The following is a 19,185-nucleotide window of genomic DNA, read 5'->3' as shown; positions in this document are numbered from 1 at the left end:
TTCTGTTTGGGGTTATTATTATTATTTTTATTATTATTATTTTAATCCTCATCCAAGGATATGTCTTTTTTTATATATTGACTTTAGAGAGAGAGGAAAGGTAGAGGAAAGAGAGAAAGAAACATCGATGAGAGAGACTGGCCTCCCTGACCAGGGATCAAACTCACAACCTAGTTATGTGCCCTGACCAGGAATTAAAACTGCAACATTCTCAATGTATGAGATGACGCTCCACTCACTGAGTCACCTGGCCAGCCAGGGCAAGGAGCTATTATTAATAAAGCTACTAAGAACATTTATTTCAAAGTCTGTGTGGATCTACGTTTCTGCTTCTCTTGGGAAAAGTTGACTCATATGGTGTGTGTTTCACTTCAAAATAAGTTGCTGACATAGAGCGTCAGTACCATTCTGCATTTCTATCAGCAGTTTACAAGAGTTCCAGTTCCTCCTGTCCTCATTGCCAACATTTGGTATGGTCAGTCTTTTTTCTTTTAGCCATTCTAATAAGTGTGTAGTGGTATATCCATGTGGTTTTAATTTCCAATTTTCTTACGTCTAATGCTATTGAGCATCTTTTCCCATGCTTATTTTCCATTTTTATATCCTTTTGGAGAAATGTCTATTCAAAGCCCATTTTTTTCTCATCTGAATTGTAAGAGTCCATTCTATATTCTGGATATAAATCCTTTGTCAGGTACATGTTTTGCAAATATTCTTTCCAGTCTGTACCTTGCTTTTCATTTCCCTAATAATGTCTTTTAAAAAGCAAAAGTTTTTGCCCTGGCCAACTTGGTTCAGCGGTTGAAGCATCAGCTCTCGAACCGAAGGATCTCAGGTTCAATTCCCAGTCAAGGGCACGTACCCGGACCCGATCGCCAGCCCCAGTTGGAGATCTCTGGGAGGCAATCAGTTAATGTGTCTTTCCCACATCAATGTTTCTGTCTCTCCTGTCCGATGGCCTGGGGACTGGCGCCAGGCAAAGTGCTCGACCACTGTCTCGCTTGCTCAGCCTTGCCTCCCACCCTGAACGGCCTGCCTCGAGCTTGTAGATTAACTCCCATCTTGCTCTTATCGATCCACATTCCAGAGGCTCCATGCATAGCCCCCGCAGGGCCAAACCCTAAGGGACAAATTCCAGCTGCAACAGGCAGATATAAAAGACACAAGCCCCTACATTGAGTGCGGCTTCTAGGACTCAACCCCCGGAGTCTGTGAACCCGCCCGGAGTGCACCCAATAAAGCCTGATCCCTGTTTATTCGGCTGATTGGCTCTCCAGTCTCTTTTCTGTTTTATTCGGCGGCGCCCCCGATTCCTTACAATCAGTTAATGTGTCTTTCCCACATCAATGTTTCTGTCTCTCCCTCCCCTTCCCTTCCACTCTATCTAAAAATCAAAAGAAAAAAAAAAAAAGATATGCTTGGGTGAGGATTAACAAAAATGAATAAATAAAAAGCAAAAGTTTTTAATTTTGATGATTCCTCAAGTTTTGAATTTTTTCCTTTTTGTGTCCTATTTAGGACATCTTCGCCTAACGTAAAATCACTAGGATTGTCTCCAGTGTTCTCTTTTAGAGGTTGTATAGTTTTAGCCTTTACATTTAGGTCTAGCATCCATCTCAAGTTAATTACTGCATGTGACATGACATGCAGGCTGAAGTTAAATTATTTTGCATGTGAACATACAATTGTTCCAGCACCGTTGTTAATAAGCTTATCTTTTTCTCACTGAATTGACTTCTTTGTTAAAAATCAATTGACCAAGTGCATTTTCTCTGCTATAACTAAAGAAAACATTTTTAAAAGGTAAATAAAATCTCAGCCTCCTCCTCAAAAAAAATAAATAAAAATCAAAATAAATTGACCATATATGTGATCTATTTCATACTCAATCCTGTTCCATTATCTATACAACTGTCCCTATGCCAATATACTGTCTTGATTAATGTAACTAGTAGTCGTTTTTTAAATCGAGCAGGGTAAACCCTTCAACTTTGTTATTCTTGCTAAAAATTATTTTGGATATTCTAGATCCTTTGCACTTTCATAATATTTTAGGTATTAACCTGTCACTATCTATCAATAAAAAGAAGCCTTTATTTTATTATGGAAATTTTATTGCGGTTGTGTTGAAGATGGATTGGTTTGGGGAGAATGGACATCTTAAACAGTATTTTCTGATTCTTGAGCATGGTAACCTCTTCATTTATTTTATTATTAGTATCACCAATTCACTTATTTAGTCTTTAATATCTCTTCAGTGTTTTACATTTTATTGTTTTCTATAGGTCTTATACATATTTTATAAAATTTACCCCTAAATATTGTGTATATTTTATTTTATTATAAATGGCATTGTTTAGTTTCAATTAAAAAAATTTTTTTTTCTTTATTGATTTTCAGAGAGAGGAGGGAGAGACAGAAACATCGATGAGAGAGGACATGAACTGGCCACCTCCTGCATGCCCCACACTGGGGATCGGGCCCACAACCTGGGCACGTGCCCTGACCAGGAATCGAACCAGTGACCTTTTGGTGCACGGACTGACACTCAACCACTGAGCCACAGCAGCTGGGCTTGTTTCCATTTTAAATTGTTTGTTGTTAATACATAGAAATAACATTATGTCACATGACTTTGCTATGCTTATTTATTAATTGTAGATTTTTTTGTATATTCCTTAGGATTTTTCCGTGGAGGCAATCATGTGCTCTTGTGAATTAAGAGTTTTGCTTCTTTCCTATTTGAATCCCATTAGTTCCTTTTAATCACCTTATTGAATTCGCTAGTAATTTCAGTACAATGCTCCACAGAAGCGGTAAAATGGACGTCCTTGCCTTTTCCCCTGCTCTTAGGGAGAAAGTCCTTAGTGTTTTTTTTTATCCTCACCCGAGGACATTTTTCCATTTTTTTGTACAGATAGAGTGGGAGGGAGAGAGAGGAAGAGAGAGAGAGGGAAAGAAGGGACACATCGAGTGGCTGCTACCGGCACGACCAACCAGGGCCGGGGACAAACTGCAACCGAGGTACATGCCCTTAGCGGAAACCGAACCCGGGTCTCTCCGGACCGCAGGCGGACACTCTAACCGCTGAGCCAAACCGGTCAGGGCGAAAGTCCTTAGTTTTTCACCATTAAATGTGGTGTTGGCTGTAGGTTTTGCCTTGATGCCCTTTCTCAGGTTAAGGAAACTTCTAGTTGCTGATAGTTTTTGAAATGAATGGGTGTGGAATTATGACAAGTGCTTTTCTATTTATATTGAAAGGATCATGATTTTTTTTTTCCTTTCTGGTTTTTAACATGGTGAATAACACTGACTAGCTTTTGAATGTTAAATCAACCTTGCATTTGAGAGATAAACCCTGCTTAGTCATGAGTATTGCCCCCTTCTATGCATTGCTGGATTAAATTTGCTAATATTCAGTTAAGGGTTTTTGCATCTATATTAATGAGGGATATCGGTCTATGGTTTCCTTGTAATGTCTCTGGTTTTAGAAATGGAGTAATTGCTGGCCTCACAGACTAGGTTGGGAAAGTATTCCCTCCCATTCTGGAAGAAATGTAAAATTGGTGTTCTTATGTGTTTCTTAGAATTACCAGTGAAGCCATCTGGGCCTGTAATTATTTCTGTGGGAATGTTTTTAACTCTAAATTCAATTTCTTTAATAGGTATACTTTGGTAGTTTGTATCTTTCAAAGAATTTATCCATTTTGCCTGTTAAAATTATCGGCATAAACTACTCGTAATGTTCCCTATAACTGTCTACAGGTTGTATAATGATGTCCTTCCTTTCATTCATCTTTCATTCCTATTATTGGTAATTTGTGTCTCCTATCTCTTTCTTTTATTAGCTTGGCTAGAAATCTATTGAGTTTATTGATTTCAAACAATCAGCTTTTGGTTTCATTGATTTTCTCTATTTTCCCATTTAGTTGTTTTTTAAGTATGTTTTTATTGATTTTTTTTTTTTTTTTTTTTTTAGAGAGGAAGGGAAAGAGAGATAGAAACATTGACGTGAGAGAGAAATATCAATTGGCTGCCTTCTGCACACCCTCTACTGGGGATCAATCCTGCAACCTGGGTATGTTCCCTGACCAGGAATTGAACCAGGACCTCTCAGTCCCTGGGACAACACTCAACCCACTGAGCCACACCAGCCAGGCTATTTTCCTCTTTTTATTTCATTGATTTTGCTCTTATAATTATTTCCTTCCCCTGCTTGTTTTAATGTGTTTAATTTGTCTTTTTTTTTTTTATTTTATTTGCCTTCTATTTTCTTAAAGGAGCTTAGGTCACTGATTTGAAAAACTCCCTTTATTTCTGATATATTATAAATTTTATAAATTTCCCTGTCTTACATCCACAAACATTGATATAATGTAATTCTTGCTTAATTAAAAATATTTTCTAGTTTTTTTGTGTGTGTGTTTGATTTCCTCTTTGACCCATGTGTTATTAGAACAGTGTTTTTAAAAATCTAAATATTTGAGGATTTCCTAGATATCTTTCCATTATTGATTTCTATTTTAATTCCATTCTGGTCAAAGAACTTATTTTTGTAAGATTTTAATCCTTTTAACTTTATAGGAACTTATTTTATGGTCCAGAATATGGTCTGTCTGGGCAAATGTTCTGTGTACACACATTCCTGTTTGGGTGGAGTATTTGACAACTGGCAGGAGGTCATGCTGGCTAGTGGCCATATCCTCAATTCTTTGCTGTCTACTTGTTTTGTTGATCACTGAGAGAAGGACACTGAAATACCCCACTACAGTTTTGGGTTTGCCTCTTTCTCCTTTCAGTTGTATCCATTTTTGCTTCACGTACTTTGAAGCTGTTATCAGATGAACGCACACGTAGGATTGTTATGTCTTCTCGATGAACTGACCACTTTCTCATTATGTGTTTATAGATCTCATCAACTTTGGAAAGTACCTGACCACCACTTCTGCAAACACCTTTTCCGTATTCCTTCGTAGGCTCCACTCGCACGTGGTCGGGGTGGTGCTGTCCCCCAGCTTTCCCGTGTCCTTCTGGGGTTCCTGTTCCGGCTTTCTCACTGGTCTCCCGCGGTTAATCTCGCCACTGCATTGTTTCATATAATGCATGTTTCATCTCTAGATGTGACATATGTCTTTTCTGTATCTTCCTTTACTCTGCTCATTATGATCACGCTTTCCTCAACCTTCTTTTTTAAATCCTCACCTGAGGATCTCTTTCCATTGTTTTTTAGAGAGCGTGGAAGGGGGGGGAGAGAGAGACAGACAGACAGACAGACAGACAGACATCGATGTGAGAGAGACACATCGACTGGTTGCTTGCCTCCCACAGGGCCTCAACCTGGGCCAGGGACCGAACCTGCAACCCTGGTCCATGTCCTTGACCAGAACCAAACCCTCGACCCTTTGGTCTCCTGAGCCAAACCAGCCAGGGCTTCCTCAACCTCCTGAAACACAAGGAGTATATTGAGAATAGCTGTATTATTATCATTATTCTCCTCATTCTATCATCTGTGTCATTCTGGGTTTTGTGTTTAATTGATATTTTTCCTGGTTGTGGGAGGTGTTTTCTTGCTTATTTGTACATCTGTTAATATTGACAGATGTACATCTGTACATCTGTTAATATTGACTAGATGCCATATGTTGTGAATGTTACATTGTTAGGGGCTGCAGTAATAACAACAATAATATACCTTTATATATTGTTGCTTTTTTTCTGAGATGCTGTTAAGTTACTTGGAATCACTTGATCATTTTGAGTATTTTTTAAGCACTGTGGGGCAAGCAGAGAACAACAGCCTTTCGTGTGGGGCACTTTAACCCAGGGGGTCTCTACCCACTGCTCCACGTTTGGTTGAAGGGAACACACACTGGGCATGGCCCTAGGTTCCAAGAATCGCTGCCCCGCTCCTTTCTGGTGGTCCTCTCCTGACCTCGGGAGTGTCCGCGAAGGCAGGCACAGACCAGGAAGCAGCCAGACGCGAGGCCCCTCTGCAGGTCTCTGGAATTGTGTATCTTCCAGCGCTCCAGTGTGCTGCCCAGCCGATTCTAGCCATCTCGGCCTTCCTGAGCTTCAATACCTGTCTCCTCACTTCAGTAGGAGCAGCAGGAGAGGCTGGGGGCCTGGCCTGCACTGCGGCCTGGACAGCTGAGCCAGGGCACTGTGAGCGTGCGCTTTGTCTGTCCCCTTCTCTCAGGGACCACATCTGTCCTGTGCAGCCTGTTGTTCGATGTCTGAACAGCAGCATTTCTTACATTTTGTCTGGTGTTTCAGTTGTTTAGAGCTGGAGGATAGCTGGTCACAATTACCATCACGGCCTGAAGTTCAAGTTCTCACTGCGTATTTTGTTGTCAGTTCTCATATGGTAGCACCTGTCTCCCTCTTCGAAGCCAGGAAGTAGGTCTGGTTGAAGAACAGGACCCTGCATGCAGCAGGCACTAGAGAAGGCAATGAGTAAAGAATGGGCAGACCGAGACCAGTATGAGAAATGAGACATAAAGGCTCCACTAGAGCTGAGTCTCAGACACTCCCTTCAACGAGAAACTTATTTATCTAGTCATATGCCGTGACTTCCTAGTACTCAGATTCTCTGGCAGGACCACAACTGCCAGAAACCTCCTTGCCCACCTCCTTGCCGTGTGCTATCCCGACAGCCCAGGTTCTTGAACCCTGGCCAATTTCCATCAGGCATACATACCCACTGAAGAATTAAGAACTGGCCCTTGAGACTTCCGGTCAGGAGGGCGGGTAGGTAAACGCGGTATCGCGTCCTCCCACAACCACATCAAAGTTACAATTAAACTACAGAACAACCGTCATTCAAAACCGCCTGAAATCCAGCTGAGTGGAAGTCGTACAACTATGGAATTAAAGCAGCAGCCACATCCAGACTGGTAGGAGGGGCCGAGGCGGATGTGCTGGTCCCACACCCACGTGTGGCAGATAAAAATCAGGAGGACACCTCGGCTGGGAAGGTCCTTCCTGAGGACTGAGGGGTCCCCATCCCACACCAGGTGCCCCGCTCAGGGTTCCAGTGCCAGGAAGAGAAGTCCCATCACTTCTGGCTAGAAAAACCAGCGGGAACTGAGGCTCAGGGAGGCTGAAGCGGCTGGAGCCCCAGGCAGCTCCCTAAAGGGCCCGCGCACGGACTTATCAGACTTTCCCTCTAAGCTTGGAGGCGAGGCAGCTCGAGGGGCGCCAGGGACATACAGGGAAGAACTGAGTTGTTTGGCACTGGAGCAAGGGCTGAAGAGGGGGCTTTCTCGGGGAGAAACGTGCTGTCAGAGGCCTTTGTTCCTTTGGTGAGCCCTTCCCGGGGGCGGCAGACAGTCTCCATATCTGGGACTCCAGCAACCTGGCTCACACTGGTAGCCCCGCCCTGGTGACTCCCTGAGGCCTCACCCTGCCCCCACCCAACTTTCAGGCCCACCCAAGCTGTTGCCACTTGCTTAACCATAGGATTGGCCTGTCTTGGATCCTGCTTCAGGTTTTTCCTAAATTCTTTCAAACGAGCAGCATCTGGTCTCAGCCCCACACCTCTTGTTAAGTAATGCACTGAAACAAACACAGGGAGGCAGCCAAAATGAGGAGACAAAGAAACAGGTCCCAAATGAAAGAACAGAACAAAACCCCAAGAAAAGAACTAAGCGAAATGGAGATAAGCAACCTAACAGATACTGAGTTCAAAATACTGCTTAGAAGGATGCTCAATGAACTTAGTGAGAACCTCAGTGAACTTAGGGAGGGCCTCAAGAGCATAAAAAAGGACCAGTTAGAAATCATGGATACACAGTTAGAATTGAAGGAGGCATTAACTGAAATAAAGAATAATTTACACAGCTTCAATAATAGAGTACGCAAATCCAAGGAGCAAACCATCGATTTGGAATAAAAGAAAGCAAAAAATGCCCAATCAGAACAGCAAAAAGAAAAAAGAATCCAAAGAAATGAGGATAGTGTAAGGAGCCTCTGGGACAACTTCAAGCGTGCCAACATTCGCATCTTGGGGGTGCCAGAAGGAGAAGAGCGAGAACAAGAAATCGAAAACCTGTTTGAAACAATAATGGCAGAAAACTTCCCTAACTTGGTGAAGGAAACAGACATACAAGTCCAGGAAGCACAGAGAGTCCCAAACAAGATGAACTCCAAGAGGCCCACACCAAGACACATCATCATCAAAATGCAAAAGGTTCAAGACAAAGAGAGAATCTTAAAAGCAGCAAGAGAAAGGCAGCTAGTTACCTACAAGGGAGTTCCCATTAGGCTGTCAGCTGATTTCTCAAAAGAAACTTTACAGGCCAGAAGGGGGTGGCAAGAAATATTCAGAGTGATGAAAAGCAAGAACCTACAACCAAAATTACTCTATCCTGCAAAGCTGTCATTTAGAATCGATGGACATATAAAAACTTTCCCAGACAAGAAAAAGTTAAAGGAGTTCATCACTACCAAACCGTTATTATATGAAATGATGAAGGGTCTTTTTGAAGAAAAAGATAAAATGTATGAACAAACAAAATGGCAATGAATACATATCTATCGACAATGGAATCTAAAACAAAATAAACGGGTAGAACAGAAACATTTTCATAGATACAGAGAACATTTTGTTGGTTGCCAGTTGGGAGGGGGCTTGGGGGAATGGGTGAAAAAGGTGAAGGGATTAAGAAGCACAAATTCATTGTTAGACTGACAAACCTCAAAGGGAAAGGGGTTGGGGGGGGGGAAATAAACCAAAGAACTTATATGCATAACCAATGGACACAGACAATAGTGTGGGAAAAGGTGGGAGGGGGGCGGGAGTGAGGAGGAGGGGGTCAATGGGGGAAAAAATGTGGAACATCTGTAATACATTTTACATCCAACAATAAAGATTTAAAAAAAAAGAACTGGCCCTTATTCAGGCCGTGTTAAGCCTCTAAGGCAACAGGTTCACCATTTGCAATAAATACTGAAATCTGAATCCTGCCTGTGCTGTGTGACCTTAGACAAGTTGACTGACCACTCTGAACTTTAGTTTCCTTATAAAATGGGGATATGTAATACCTTCTGCATTCAGAGAGGACCCAACACATAGTTCTCTTGTCTTTATTACGACACCTAATAAATGATAGCCAGTACTGTAAGCTGAGTTAGGATCCTTCAAGCAAGGATAGAGATCAGGTAAAATGTATGAAGACAAATCTGTGGGGAAATTAGTGGTTCCTGTAACACTACCCTCAGGGTGCAACTATGAACTGCAAAAGGCACTCAGTTTAAAAATGATAAACTACAGGCTAAGAAATAGCAAATAATCTATTTTCTAGCTATCTGGTTGTCTCATATACAGTTACACCTCCATGTCTGTGCCGCAGACACACAGATGCTTAAAAAATAGTTGGTAGGTGGAGGTAGGTGGAGGGCACCTGAGTTGGCAGAAAGAAGAGAATGAATGCATGTTTGGTGAGGAAAAGTGAGCATAAATAGCCGTGAGAAAGTGAGCGGGGCCGGCCAGTGTGGTTCAGTGGATTGAGCATCATCCCATGGACTGAGTGGTCCGGGTTCAATTCCCAGTCAGGGCACATGCCCAGGTTGCAGGCTTGATCCCCAGTGGGGGACATGTAGGAGGCAGCCAATCGATATTTCTCTCTCACATCAATGTTTCTCTCTTTCTCTCACTTCCTTTCCCTAAAAAATCAATTAAAAAAAACATATTTAAAAACAAAAAGAAAGAAAGTGAGTGGTCTCCAAGCTCACACAAGATGCTAATAGAAATTTTCAAACTACTAGATTTCTTTCTTAATATGCACTTATCAAAACTTTCATAACTTGTAGGTCAAAGCAAAGAACTTTGAAAAAATCGGGATTTCAAAGAAAACCATCAAAATATTTTAATGAGTAAATATGAGATTCAAAGACTATTTAAAGAACAAGTATTTTTGAGCTCAAAGAAGAGAAGATTCAGAAATACCTAGATAACTGTCTGCAAATAAAGAATGGAGTATGCGGGGGTGGGGTTTATGACCATCTGTTCTCTTGTCTCCAGGGATGAATAAAATGAAAGGAAATGGACTCAGCTGTAGTGGAAAAGGATCATTCTAACATTCTAATGTTTATCAAAGATAGAAACAATTTGCTAAAGGACATCATACAATTTCTTTCCTTGGAAATCTTCAAAACAGACTAGATGTCCTTTTCCAAGGCTAGCAGAGGCCTGTGCTGAGGCAAGGCCGTGGAGTGTGTGAGACACCGCGATGCTTCTTACACTCTGAGATGCTGTGTGTCCACCAAGCACAGCCAACAAAGGGTGCATGCCGCTCTCTGGACACAGACAGGAAGTGAGCAGACTGAGGACAGTCCAGATGGGCTTCGCTTTGGGTTTTTATATGAAGGGCTGTGTCCCGCCCTGGCTGGTTTGGCTCAGCGGTTAGAGCGTTGGCCTGTGGTCCAGAGAGACCCGGGTTCGGTTCCCGCTAAGGGCATGTACCTCAGTTGCAGTTTGTCCCTGGCCCTGGTTGGGTAGTGCGGGTGGCAGCCACTCGATGTGTCCCTTTCACGTCGATGTTTCTCTCTCTCTCTCTTTTTCTCTCTTCCTCGCTCTCCCTCTAGCTCTATCTGAACAAAAAATGAAAAAAATGTTCTCGGGTGAGGATAAAAAAAAAAACAAAGGGCTGTGTGCAGAGCCCTACGGTGTGGCTTGCCGGGAGGGCACAGACACGTGGGAGGGAGGCGACACTGACTGGCCTAGCTTACAGGGGAGTGACAAGTTACAGGTATGCTTAGAGTAGCAATGAAAAGGTTTTCCCTGCAAGATGACAAAGAAAACTGGACTACTACAGGTGGAAAACATACACAATTCGAATTGCCAAGCTGTCTCTAAAAAACAAAATCTTCCAAACTGAAAGCTACAACGATGTGAAGCCGGTTACTGTGTCCTGGACAGAAAGAATGGGGCACCAGCAGAGGCACCAATTTACTTTGAGAATAAGAAACAGCCAAACATACTGAATTTTCTTATTTCCACGATTTCCTGAAAATCACTACGAGGTTGTCCTATTGGATAAAATCCTGACTCGTCAACAGACTGCGATCTGGATTCACGACACAGAACTTCCGGCCACAAGGGACAGTGCGGCAGGTGTACTGCAGGGTTACAGAACTAGAACCCAGGCCCTGGCGCCATCGGCGAGACACGGGCATGATTGGACCTCAAGAAGCAGTGATGTGCCCTCCTGGGAAGTGAGTTCTTCCAGGACCTACTCAAACTCGATGTTCCACCATCTCACAGTGACCCCCACATGACGTACAAGCTCCATGATGGCGCGCTTATCAAAATTGAAAAGCCCCCAAAACAGGCCTTTCGTTGAACCGTGCACCCCAGAGCAGAGGTCTGTTCTGGTCACTCCTTGTTGCTGAAGCCCCTGCCAAAGCCACAGTCCCCGACGCATCGCCAGCTAGCACGACTCACGTGTGCGCATCCAAAACACAGGTGAGGACCAGCACTGTCCACAGAATTTCTACATGGAGTCACATAAGGTGAAATAAAGATGCCTAACAGGATCTGTTTGAAGCTGTTTGCTCGGCAAAGCTACAAGTATATAAAAATACCAAAGTTTCCTGAAAATATGTCACTCATACTTTCTATGAGACTTGAGATAATGTCCACTGCCACTAACAGTGAATAGTCTCCTTTTCGTTGTGGTTATTATTATTGGGAGTATTGAGGGAGATGCTGAGAGATGCCAAAGCCACTTCTGACAATCAGTGACTCTGATGTCCCCTCTCGGGATTGGCTGGAATGACAGTGTAAAATGGAGCCCTGGACGGAGCTCCTCTGTGCAGAACTAAATGGTCCTCCTCTTCATCAAATTAGCAACTCTAACAGCACAGCACTGCAGCCCAGACACCCCAGATGGTAGCTTAATCGCCTGGAAGACTTAATAGTGCACCTCGAAGCACATTATTCACCCAGAGAACAGTTCAGGCACTGGGAAGAATCTGGCCCATTATACCCCACACAATTGCTAAATAATATGCAATCACAGAAATGAAGCCTGGCATATGGTAATCTCTCTACTATATTGAGATGCACTGTAATAAAAGCGCTGTTCTAAACCCTTCAGCGGGCATTCAGAAGGCATACCTTTCTTTTCGGGAAGAAACATGACAATGAGACAAGCCAGTCCTCCCAGGCACAGAAACGCCGCTAACGTCCGCTTCCGACCAAACCTAAATAATAGAAAGAAATGATATGTTCCTTTGAGGACCTAGCAGATTCATGTGCTGCTTCCCCCAGCCTTCCTTTTTCGTGTCCTCGGTTTCACTGTACATGTTCATCTTTTCTTAAGGAGCGGGCAGCAGATGTGACCACCCAGGGCACAAAATAAAGAACCATCATAATAAGACAAAGCAGTGCTGCTGGACAGCAGGACTAAGTAACGTGTACAGGGGGAAGCATTCGACCTGTGTCTGTACGTCCTATGTTCCAGGCGCTGTTTTGCATGCTTTCTATCGATGATCTTACTTAATCCTAATAATAAAGCATACAGCATGTACTGTGTGCTACAGTCCTCATCTCCCAGAGAACAGAACAAAAACATGGAAAATGGAGTTTTGTAGCTCATTTCAATTTCTGGTCACTTGAATCTTAAGCAGTTAAAATTTTAAACGCTGCCCTTGCTCTTAAAAGTACAAACAGAACATTTGTCTTGTTAGTAGGTCAGAAATGTACTGCACACTTTATGGGGAGAAGTAATTTTTTAATAAGAGCTCTAGACTTGGAGGAAAGATGGAAACATTAATAAGCCTCCCTTTTCTAGGGGCCTGGACTTGCTAGGTCCTCTGTTAGGAGCTTCATTGTTACTTGTCATTTATATGACGATGTTCTGGGGGATTTTATAACCCTAGTTTACGATGAGGACAGGGAGGCTCAGGGAGGTCCCTTGTCAAAGGCTGACCCACTGCGGAGGCAGGACGTGCACTCAGGTGGCTGACCCCGGAGCAGCGTTCCTCCTGTCGTATCGGATTTAACTCTGACGCGTGGTAGTAGCTAGGAGACGGGAAAGGACTTGAGTCTCCAGGTCATTTTGCCTAATTTAACAGTCAGTATAATCAAATGCCTTTTGAGTGACAGGTCCCATGCTAGGCAGGCACTAGGGATGCAAAGACATATCGGATACCTTCATGGCCAGTGTCCTTGTAACACTCTAAGTGGTCCTGGAGGTGTGCACAGAAAGCTGTAACAGCACAAAGGGGGTGTTTGGCACAATGGGGATGCTGGGGATAGATTTTGGAATATGCTGCCTAACCAGCTCTTAGACCACGATGAGAATAAGCTTCATCACTAACAGCGGGGTCAGCAGAGGACCACCTCCCAGAGTAAAAAGCCTTCAATTGACAGAATCCAAACCTACCGTTCAAAATGTGCTAAGGTCCCTATCCATGACAACAGTATCGAGTGTAATGCTAAAGAAATGCTGTTTTGGGTTAAAATGATGATTTCTGGAGAATGAGAAATGGCACAGTCCCACTGACTCCCTCACACAAATGGGATTTTTAGTTGCCCTGCTCAGGGGCTCAGTAATGGAGGGATCTGGGAAAACGCAGGAACGGGTGCTCATAAAGGAACTTGTAAAAAGTATTTCAAAACTGTGTCCACAAAACAGGATATATTCTTCCCCTCCACAGAGTCACATGGGTCTTAAGAGGTAAGGAACACATTCTAGTTCTTCCAGTTCTTTGTCCTGAACTTCTAAATGACACTGTGTCAATGGGGTTCTGTTTCTCTCTACACAGAGCCAATAATCCCACCTGCTGGGACTAACAAATTATGCACAGATGACTCAAAACCTTCAGGTAGTAATGCCTTTTAACATTGGGTTGTAGACCTACATAAAAAACTGTAAACATGGAACCCTAGAAAAACTATACTAAAAATGAATTCTAACTGTGCTGGTCTGAAAAGAATAATAATAACTATGGAGTAATTAGCAGATACTATATATGGACAAAGACAGTAATCTTTAGGTATTTACACGTGTGTGTGTGTGTGTGGTGCATGACAATATTCCTCGACACTCACCATCTGTGGTTAATCAAGTAGATGCAGAGAGGGTAAGATGGAATCTCGACGAGGCCAGACAGGGCCAGGTTGGCATAGATGTTTCCACCTAGGTCACCTGCACTCAGAGTTAGGCCATAATACACCAAGCTGCACACAAACCTGCAAGAGGGGGTAAAGGACCAAAGAAAGAGCACGTGAGAATTTGCCGGAGAAGATTCAAATGCCGTTCAATATAACGCGATCCGTCTCAAGCAATAGGTTTGACTCTCCCACGAACATTTCTATCTAAATTTCTAAACTAGGAAAAAACAAAAAATAGAGGGGCCTCTGAAAGTATTCGTCTAGATGCTAGATGAAGCCAACGAGTGAGTGGCCTGCTGCTGAAAGAGAAAAGACATCGTTCGTGTTTTCATCAAGTGTTTCTGCATTTAATGGAAGACAGTGACTCCATTCTTACTTTATTTAATACAATTTATAGAACACTTGCCTTAGGCAATTGTTGTGAGATTATCAAAATGACTCTAGGAAGGACTCCCAGGGAGAAAGCCAACAGAGGATGGGCTTGAGAATGTGGGCCGAGACATGGCTGGATGGCCAGTGGGTCACCTGCCGGCCAGAAATGACTGCCACTCCGACCCCAGCAGGCTCTCACCCTCATCGGGCATCCCGCAGGTGCTCATGTTGCAGACACCCAGAACAGGAAAAAAAGACAAGGGTGATGGTGGAGGCAGGATTCTCTGGGATAATCCACTGGGGAAAAGCTCTTTGAAAGCCATGCATTTATTTACGTACGCCACTGCTGAAACACCTCTGGGTGGCGGGCATCGTCCCTGGCACCGAGCCTACCTCCCCTCCCCGGAACTCGGGAGCCCAGAGCGAAGCCAAAGTGCCATCCTGAAGCAGCAAGCGGGGCTCCCTCTAACGTAGCGAAGGGAGCACTAGAAACTTGTGTGTCTAGGAAACTGTATTATTAAAACAAAACAAAATAGAACAGAACAAACAAAAATGACCCCCTGAAACTAGGCTGTATTAGTTTCTCCACAAGCAGTGAAGCACTTAGGCTTCGGAAGTTCGCCAGTTTTTAGGTTTTCACAATTCACTTCGACAAGTGTTTATTACGGGGAAGTCCTCATTTGCTTCCTTCTGGTTTTCCTTAGAAAAAGCCTAATGAGCTGTGGCTACGATGGGATCAAAGGGACAGGGAAAGCTTTCTTTCCGTCTCTGCCAACTCAGCGAGTGGCCAGCCCACGTGCCCTGGGCTACAGTAACCAAGGAGGGGGCGGGGGAGGGAGAGGGACCCCTGCAGCTGGACTGCTTGGTGCGCATGCGTCTCTGGCCACGGAGCCAGGGTTTCTTACTGGGAGAGCTGTCACTCCTGTACTAAGGACAATGAGCTGTGTGGTAGCCAGGACATCAAGGTAAGGATGCAAGGTGCCACCGAGTTGTGTTTTCCTTGTCCCCTAGCGCCTGGCCTAAACAAAAGACACACGCTGGGAGGCATGCAGAAGAAGGGAAGCTTTAAAAGCCAAACCTGAGACCCCGTTCAGTTCCTGCTAAGGGTGCGCCTCGGTTGCAGTTTGTCCCCGGCCCTGGTTGGTCATGCGGGTGGCAGCCACTCAATGTGTCCCTTTCACGTCGATGTTTCTCTCTCTCTCTCTCTTCCTCTCCCTCCCTCCCACTCTATCTGAACAAAGAATGGAAAAATGTCCTCGGGGAAGGGAAAAAAAAAAAAAGCCAAACCTGGCACACAGCACGGGAACTATTAATTTGAGATCCTACCTATCATAAACAAATTTAGACCCATGCAGTTGTCTAAAATATTTTTTAAATCCTTTCTACCTGCAGTAGAGACCTGCTCTTACATAATGCTACTCTTAACGTGTTGTGTTAGGGGGTGTCTGCTCTGTACATAAAACAGAAATCCCAGGGAAGGAATCCCACGCCTATTCACACCAGGTTGTGATGGTAGCAACTGGGGCATGAATTAAGCAAAGCCAGCTCAGGACGCTGGAGGAATTAGTTACCAGCTGGTGGCGACAGACAAAGGGACTTCACTCGCATGTTTCCCTGATGACAGAACTGGTCACTGGGATGAGTGGCTACAGTGACGGAAATCATTTCAATCTTCTTTATGGCCCCAAACAAAATTTAAAATGCTTGCACCATCTTTAACAGTATATTTAGGGCGCCAAACAACCATTTAAAAAGGCACTTCTGTGGGAAATAAGCCCAGGAACAGATGTTAAACACAGAGGTATAGTCACACTCCCAGTCAAGGCTTTCTTCAGAGCCACAGAAAAGGTTCTGTGACTTTACAGCATCTCCCGAGAGAACGGCAGCATGAGAAATGCATCCCTTCTGTTGCGCATTTTAAAGTCCGGAGCCCAGGGGGGAGGCATTTCATTTGAGAACAGTTCCTTTGGTTGTGTAATACAGAATATAGGAGGGACCTTCTCCTTGGCTTTGTTCACTTGTTAACCTTTTTTTTTTTTTTTGTAATCCCCTGAAGGCCAGAACCCAAAACTTAATAGGCCTCAAAACAGTAAAAAACTTAAAAAGAAGTAAATACTCCCCAAGAAGTAGGGACTTCCTTCAAGGTAGAGGGTTGGTCTATCAGACATACAAATGTAGGGTTTTGTGTTATTTTTCAATATGTTTTTATTGATTTTTTGAGAGAGAGGAAGGGAGAGATAGAAACATTGATGTGAGAAAGAAACATCAATCGGCTGCCTCCTGCAGGCCCCCCACTGGGGACTGAGCCCATAATCTGGGCATGTGCCCTGACCGGGAATCGGACCGGGAATCGAACCGGGATCTCTCAGTCCATGGGACGATGCTCAGTTCACTGAACCATGCTAGCTAGGCCCAAATGTGGGGTTTTTTGAAGACCAAAGTATATGAACATACTTCGTGGGTATTTACTTCACAATAGGTAGGATCTCAAATTAGCTCCTATGCCATGTTGTCAGGTTATGCTTGTAGAGGTTCTCTCCATCTCCACGCCTCCATGCCCTTCGTTCACTTATCAGGCATCTGTAATGCTCCAGCACTGGGCTGCTGTGACCTGGCCCTGACCACCCGGTGGTGGCCAGTGCTTGGTTGCGTCGGCAAAGAGAATGATATAGAAAAATGTATCTAACGCTTCTTATTCTCAATCTACTATTTTATTTAACTTTGTACATAAGATCAATTTCAAATAAAATCACTCTCCTTTATCACATGAAAATGTAGGTTTTCACTGCAGTCTTCATGGTAAATACATACAAACCACAGCACACAGTCCTTCAGGCCAGTCAATCTGATGTTCACTGGAACAGATAACATCTATGTCCCCCAGGGAACGTCTATGGCCCCCAGGGAACGTCTATGGCCCCAGGGAACGTCTATGGCCCCCAGGGAACGTCTATGGCCCCAGGTAATGTCTATGGCCCCAGGGAACGTCTATAGCCCCCAGGGAACGTCTATGGCCCCAGGTAATGTCTATGGCCCCCAGGGAACGTCTATGGCCCCAGGTAATGTCTATGGCCCCAGGGACCATCTATGGCCCCCGGGGAACGTCTATGGCCCCAGGGAACGTCTATGGCCCCAGGGAACGTCTATGGCCCCCAGGTAGAATAGATAATATTAAAACGCATATGTTTCCTTGTTTCACTGGAACCCTCCTGATTTACATTAATCCATGCATTTACATTAATGCCAAGAGCACTTTGAGAGGCAGGTTGGGATTAACTAAACTTGAAAGCCAGACTCAGAGAGCGCTAATCCACTCATTCCCTGATCTGCATAGGTGGTGTTGAATCCCAGGGTCCACTGGCCCAGGGGATAATGACAAGCACCCCAGTGAATGAGTGGAGAAGCCACAAAGTGTGCAGCCCAACTAAGATGTGCTGTCCCACCACTCGATGCCAAACCAAACATGGGCGTTTGTCACCCCTGTTTAAAAACTCTCCTGTTGCTGCTATGCTTGCTCGCTTTCCTTTTTTAAAGACTGATTTCAGAGAGAGAAAGGGAGAGCTGAGAAAGAAAACACCGATCGGCCACCTCCTGCGCGCACCTGACCGGAATCGAGCCACAACCTGGATACGTGCCCTGACCAGAAATCACACCGCCACCTTTTGGTGTTCAGGACGGCACTCCAGCCACACTGACCAGGGCCCCCTTTTTTTTGGTAGGGTGACTTAAATACTTACATCAAATATCTCATGAGCAAAGGTGGGGTTTTTTTGTTGTTTTTTTATCCTCACCCAAGGACATTTTTTCATTTTTTGTTCAGATAGAGTGGGAGGGAGAGAGAGGAAGAGAGAAACATCAACATGAAAGGGACACATCGAGTGGCCACCCCCTGCACGACCCAACCAGGACTGGGGACAAACTGCAACTGAGGTACGCGCCCTTAGTGGGAACCGAACCCGGGTCTCTCTGGACCGCAGGCAGATGCTCTAACCGCTGAGCAAACCAGCCAGGGAGCAAAGGTGGGTTTTTGACATCAAGTCTGGGAACCCTGTTTCAGGCACCATCATTTCCTCCTGGAGAGGGAGGGTGTGACCATGAAGGCCAATACGAGGCACTCGGGGAGGGGGCCTTGTTTCAGTGACAATAACGTCACGCTGACAAAGAGGTAGGAGTTCCTGTCACCCCGAGGAAGGAACAGATCACCAGCAGACAGCCCGCAGCCATAGTTACCAGATGAACATCAGGGTCAGAGTGTGCCCCAGGAGGACCCGGGACCGGAAGAGGTCCAGGACGCTGCCGGCGCCCCTGCTGCTCCGGTCGGCCCCTCGGGCCAGCGAGAAGGTGCACTTGAGCCTGCGGTTCCTCCGGGCGATGAGGTAGAGGGCCGCTTCCGCCTCGCCCAGGCGGCCCTGGGAGTACAGCCAGCGAGGTGACTCGGGAATGAACCTGGAACAGACAAGGCTGTGTGTTCACACGGCACACGGCACAGCCAGGAGACAGCCCGATGCCCTCCTCCAGCGCTACAGGGGGCCTGCCTTGTGAACGGGCCCGAGGCCAGCTTCCCGACAGCAGGGGAACCGGCGAACAGTGTGCATTTCCTGCTAAGAAAAATGTAATAAATGAATGGCAAGGTTAAGACTACAGCACTAGACAACACACACGCTTCAGAAAGCAGGGCCCAGAGTTATGACCAA

General features: G+C 44.7%; 1 protein-coding gene across 1 annotated transcript in view; it reads right to left on the bottom strand.

Moving 5' to 3' along the window:
- The window catches only part of SLC22A15 (solute carrier family 22 member 15), an 80,962-nt gene that overhangs the window by 12,198 nt on the left and 49,579 nt on the right, over positions 1 to 19,185 (bottom strand). The window contains exons 6-8 of the mRNA XM_036273412.1: positions 18,722 to 18,937; positions 14,057 to 14,197; positions 12,119 to 12,204 (exon numbers count right to left, since the gene is read on the bottom strand). Of these exons, the coding sequence (XP_036129305.1) occupies positions 12,119 to 12,204; positions 14,057 to 14,197; positions 18,722 to 18,937 (443 nt within the window). The remainder of the gene's footprint in view (positions 1 to 12,118; positions 12,205 to 14,056; positions 14,198 to 18,721; positions 18,938 to 19,185) is intronic.

The sequence above is a fragment of the Molossus molossus genome, unplaced genomic scaffold (assembly GCF_014108415.1).
Source record: "Molossus molossus isolate mMolMol1 unplaced genomic scaffold, mMolMol1.p scaffold_m16_p_20, whole genome shotgun sequence".
Classification (NCBI taxonomy): Eukaryota; Metazoa; Chordata; class Mammalia; order Chiroptera; family Molossidae; genus Molossus; species Molossus molossus.
Note: the sequence above shows the minus strand (reverse complement) of the source record. Positions and strands in the feature narration are given on the sequence as shown.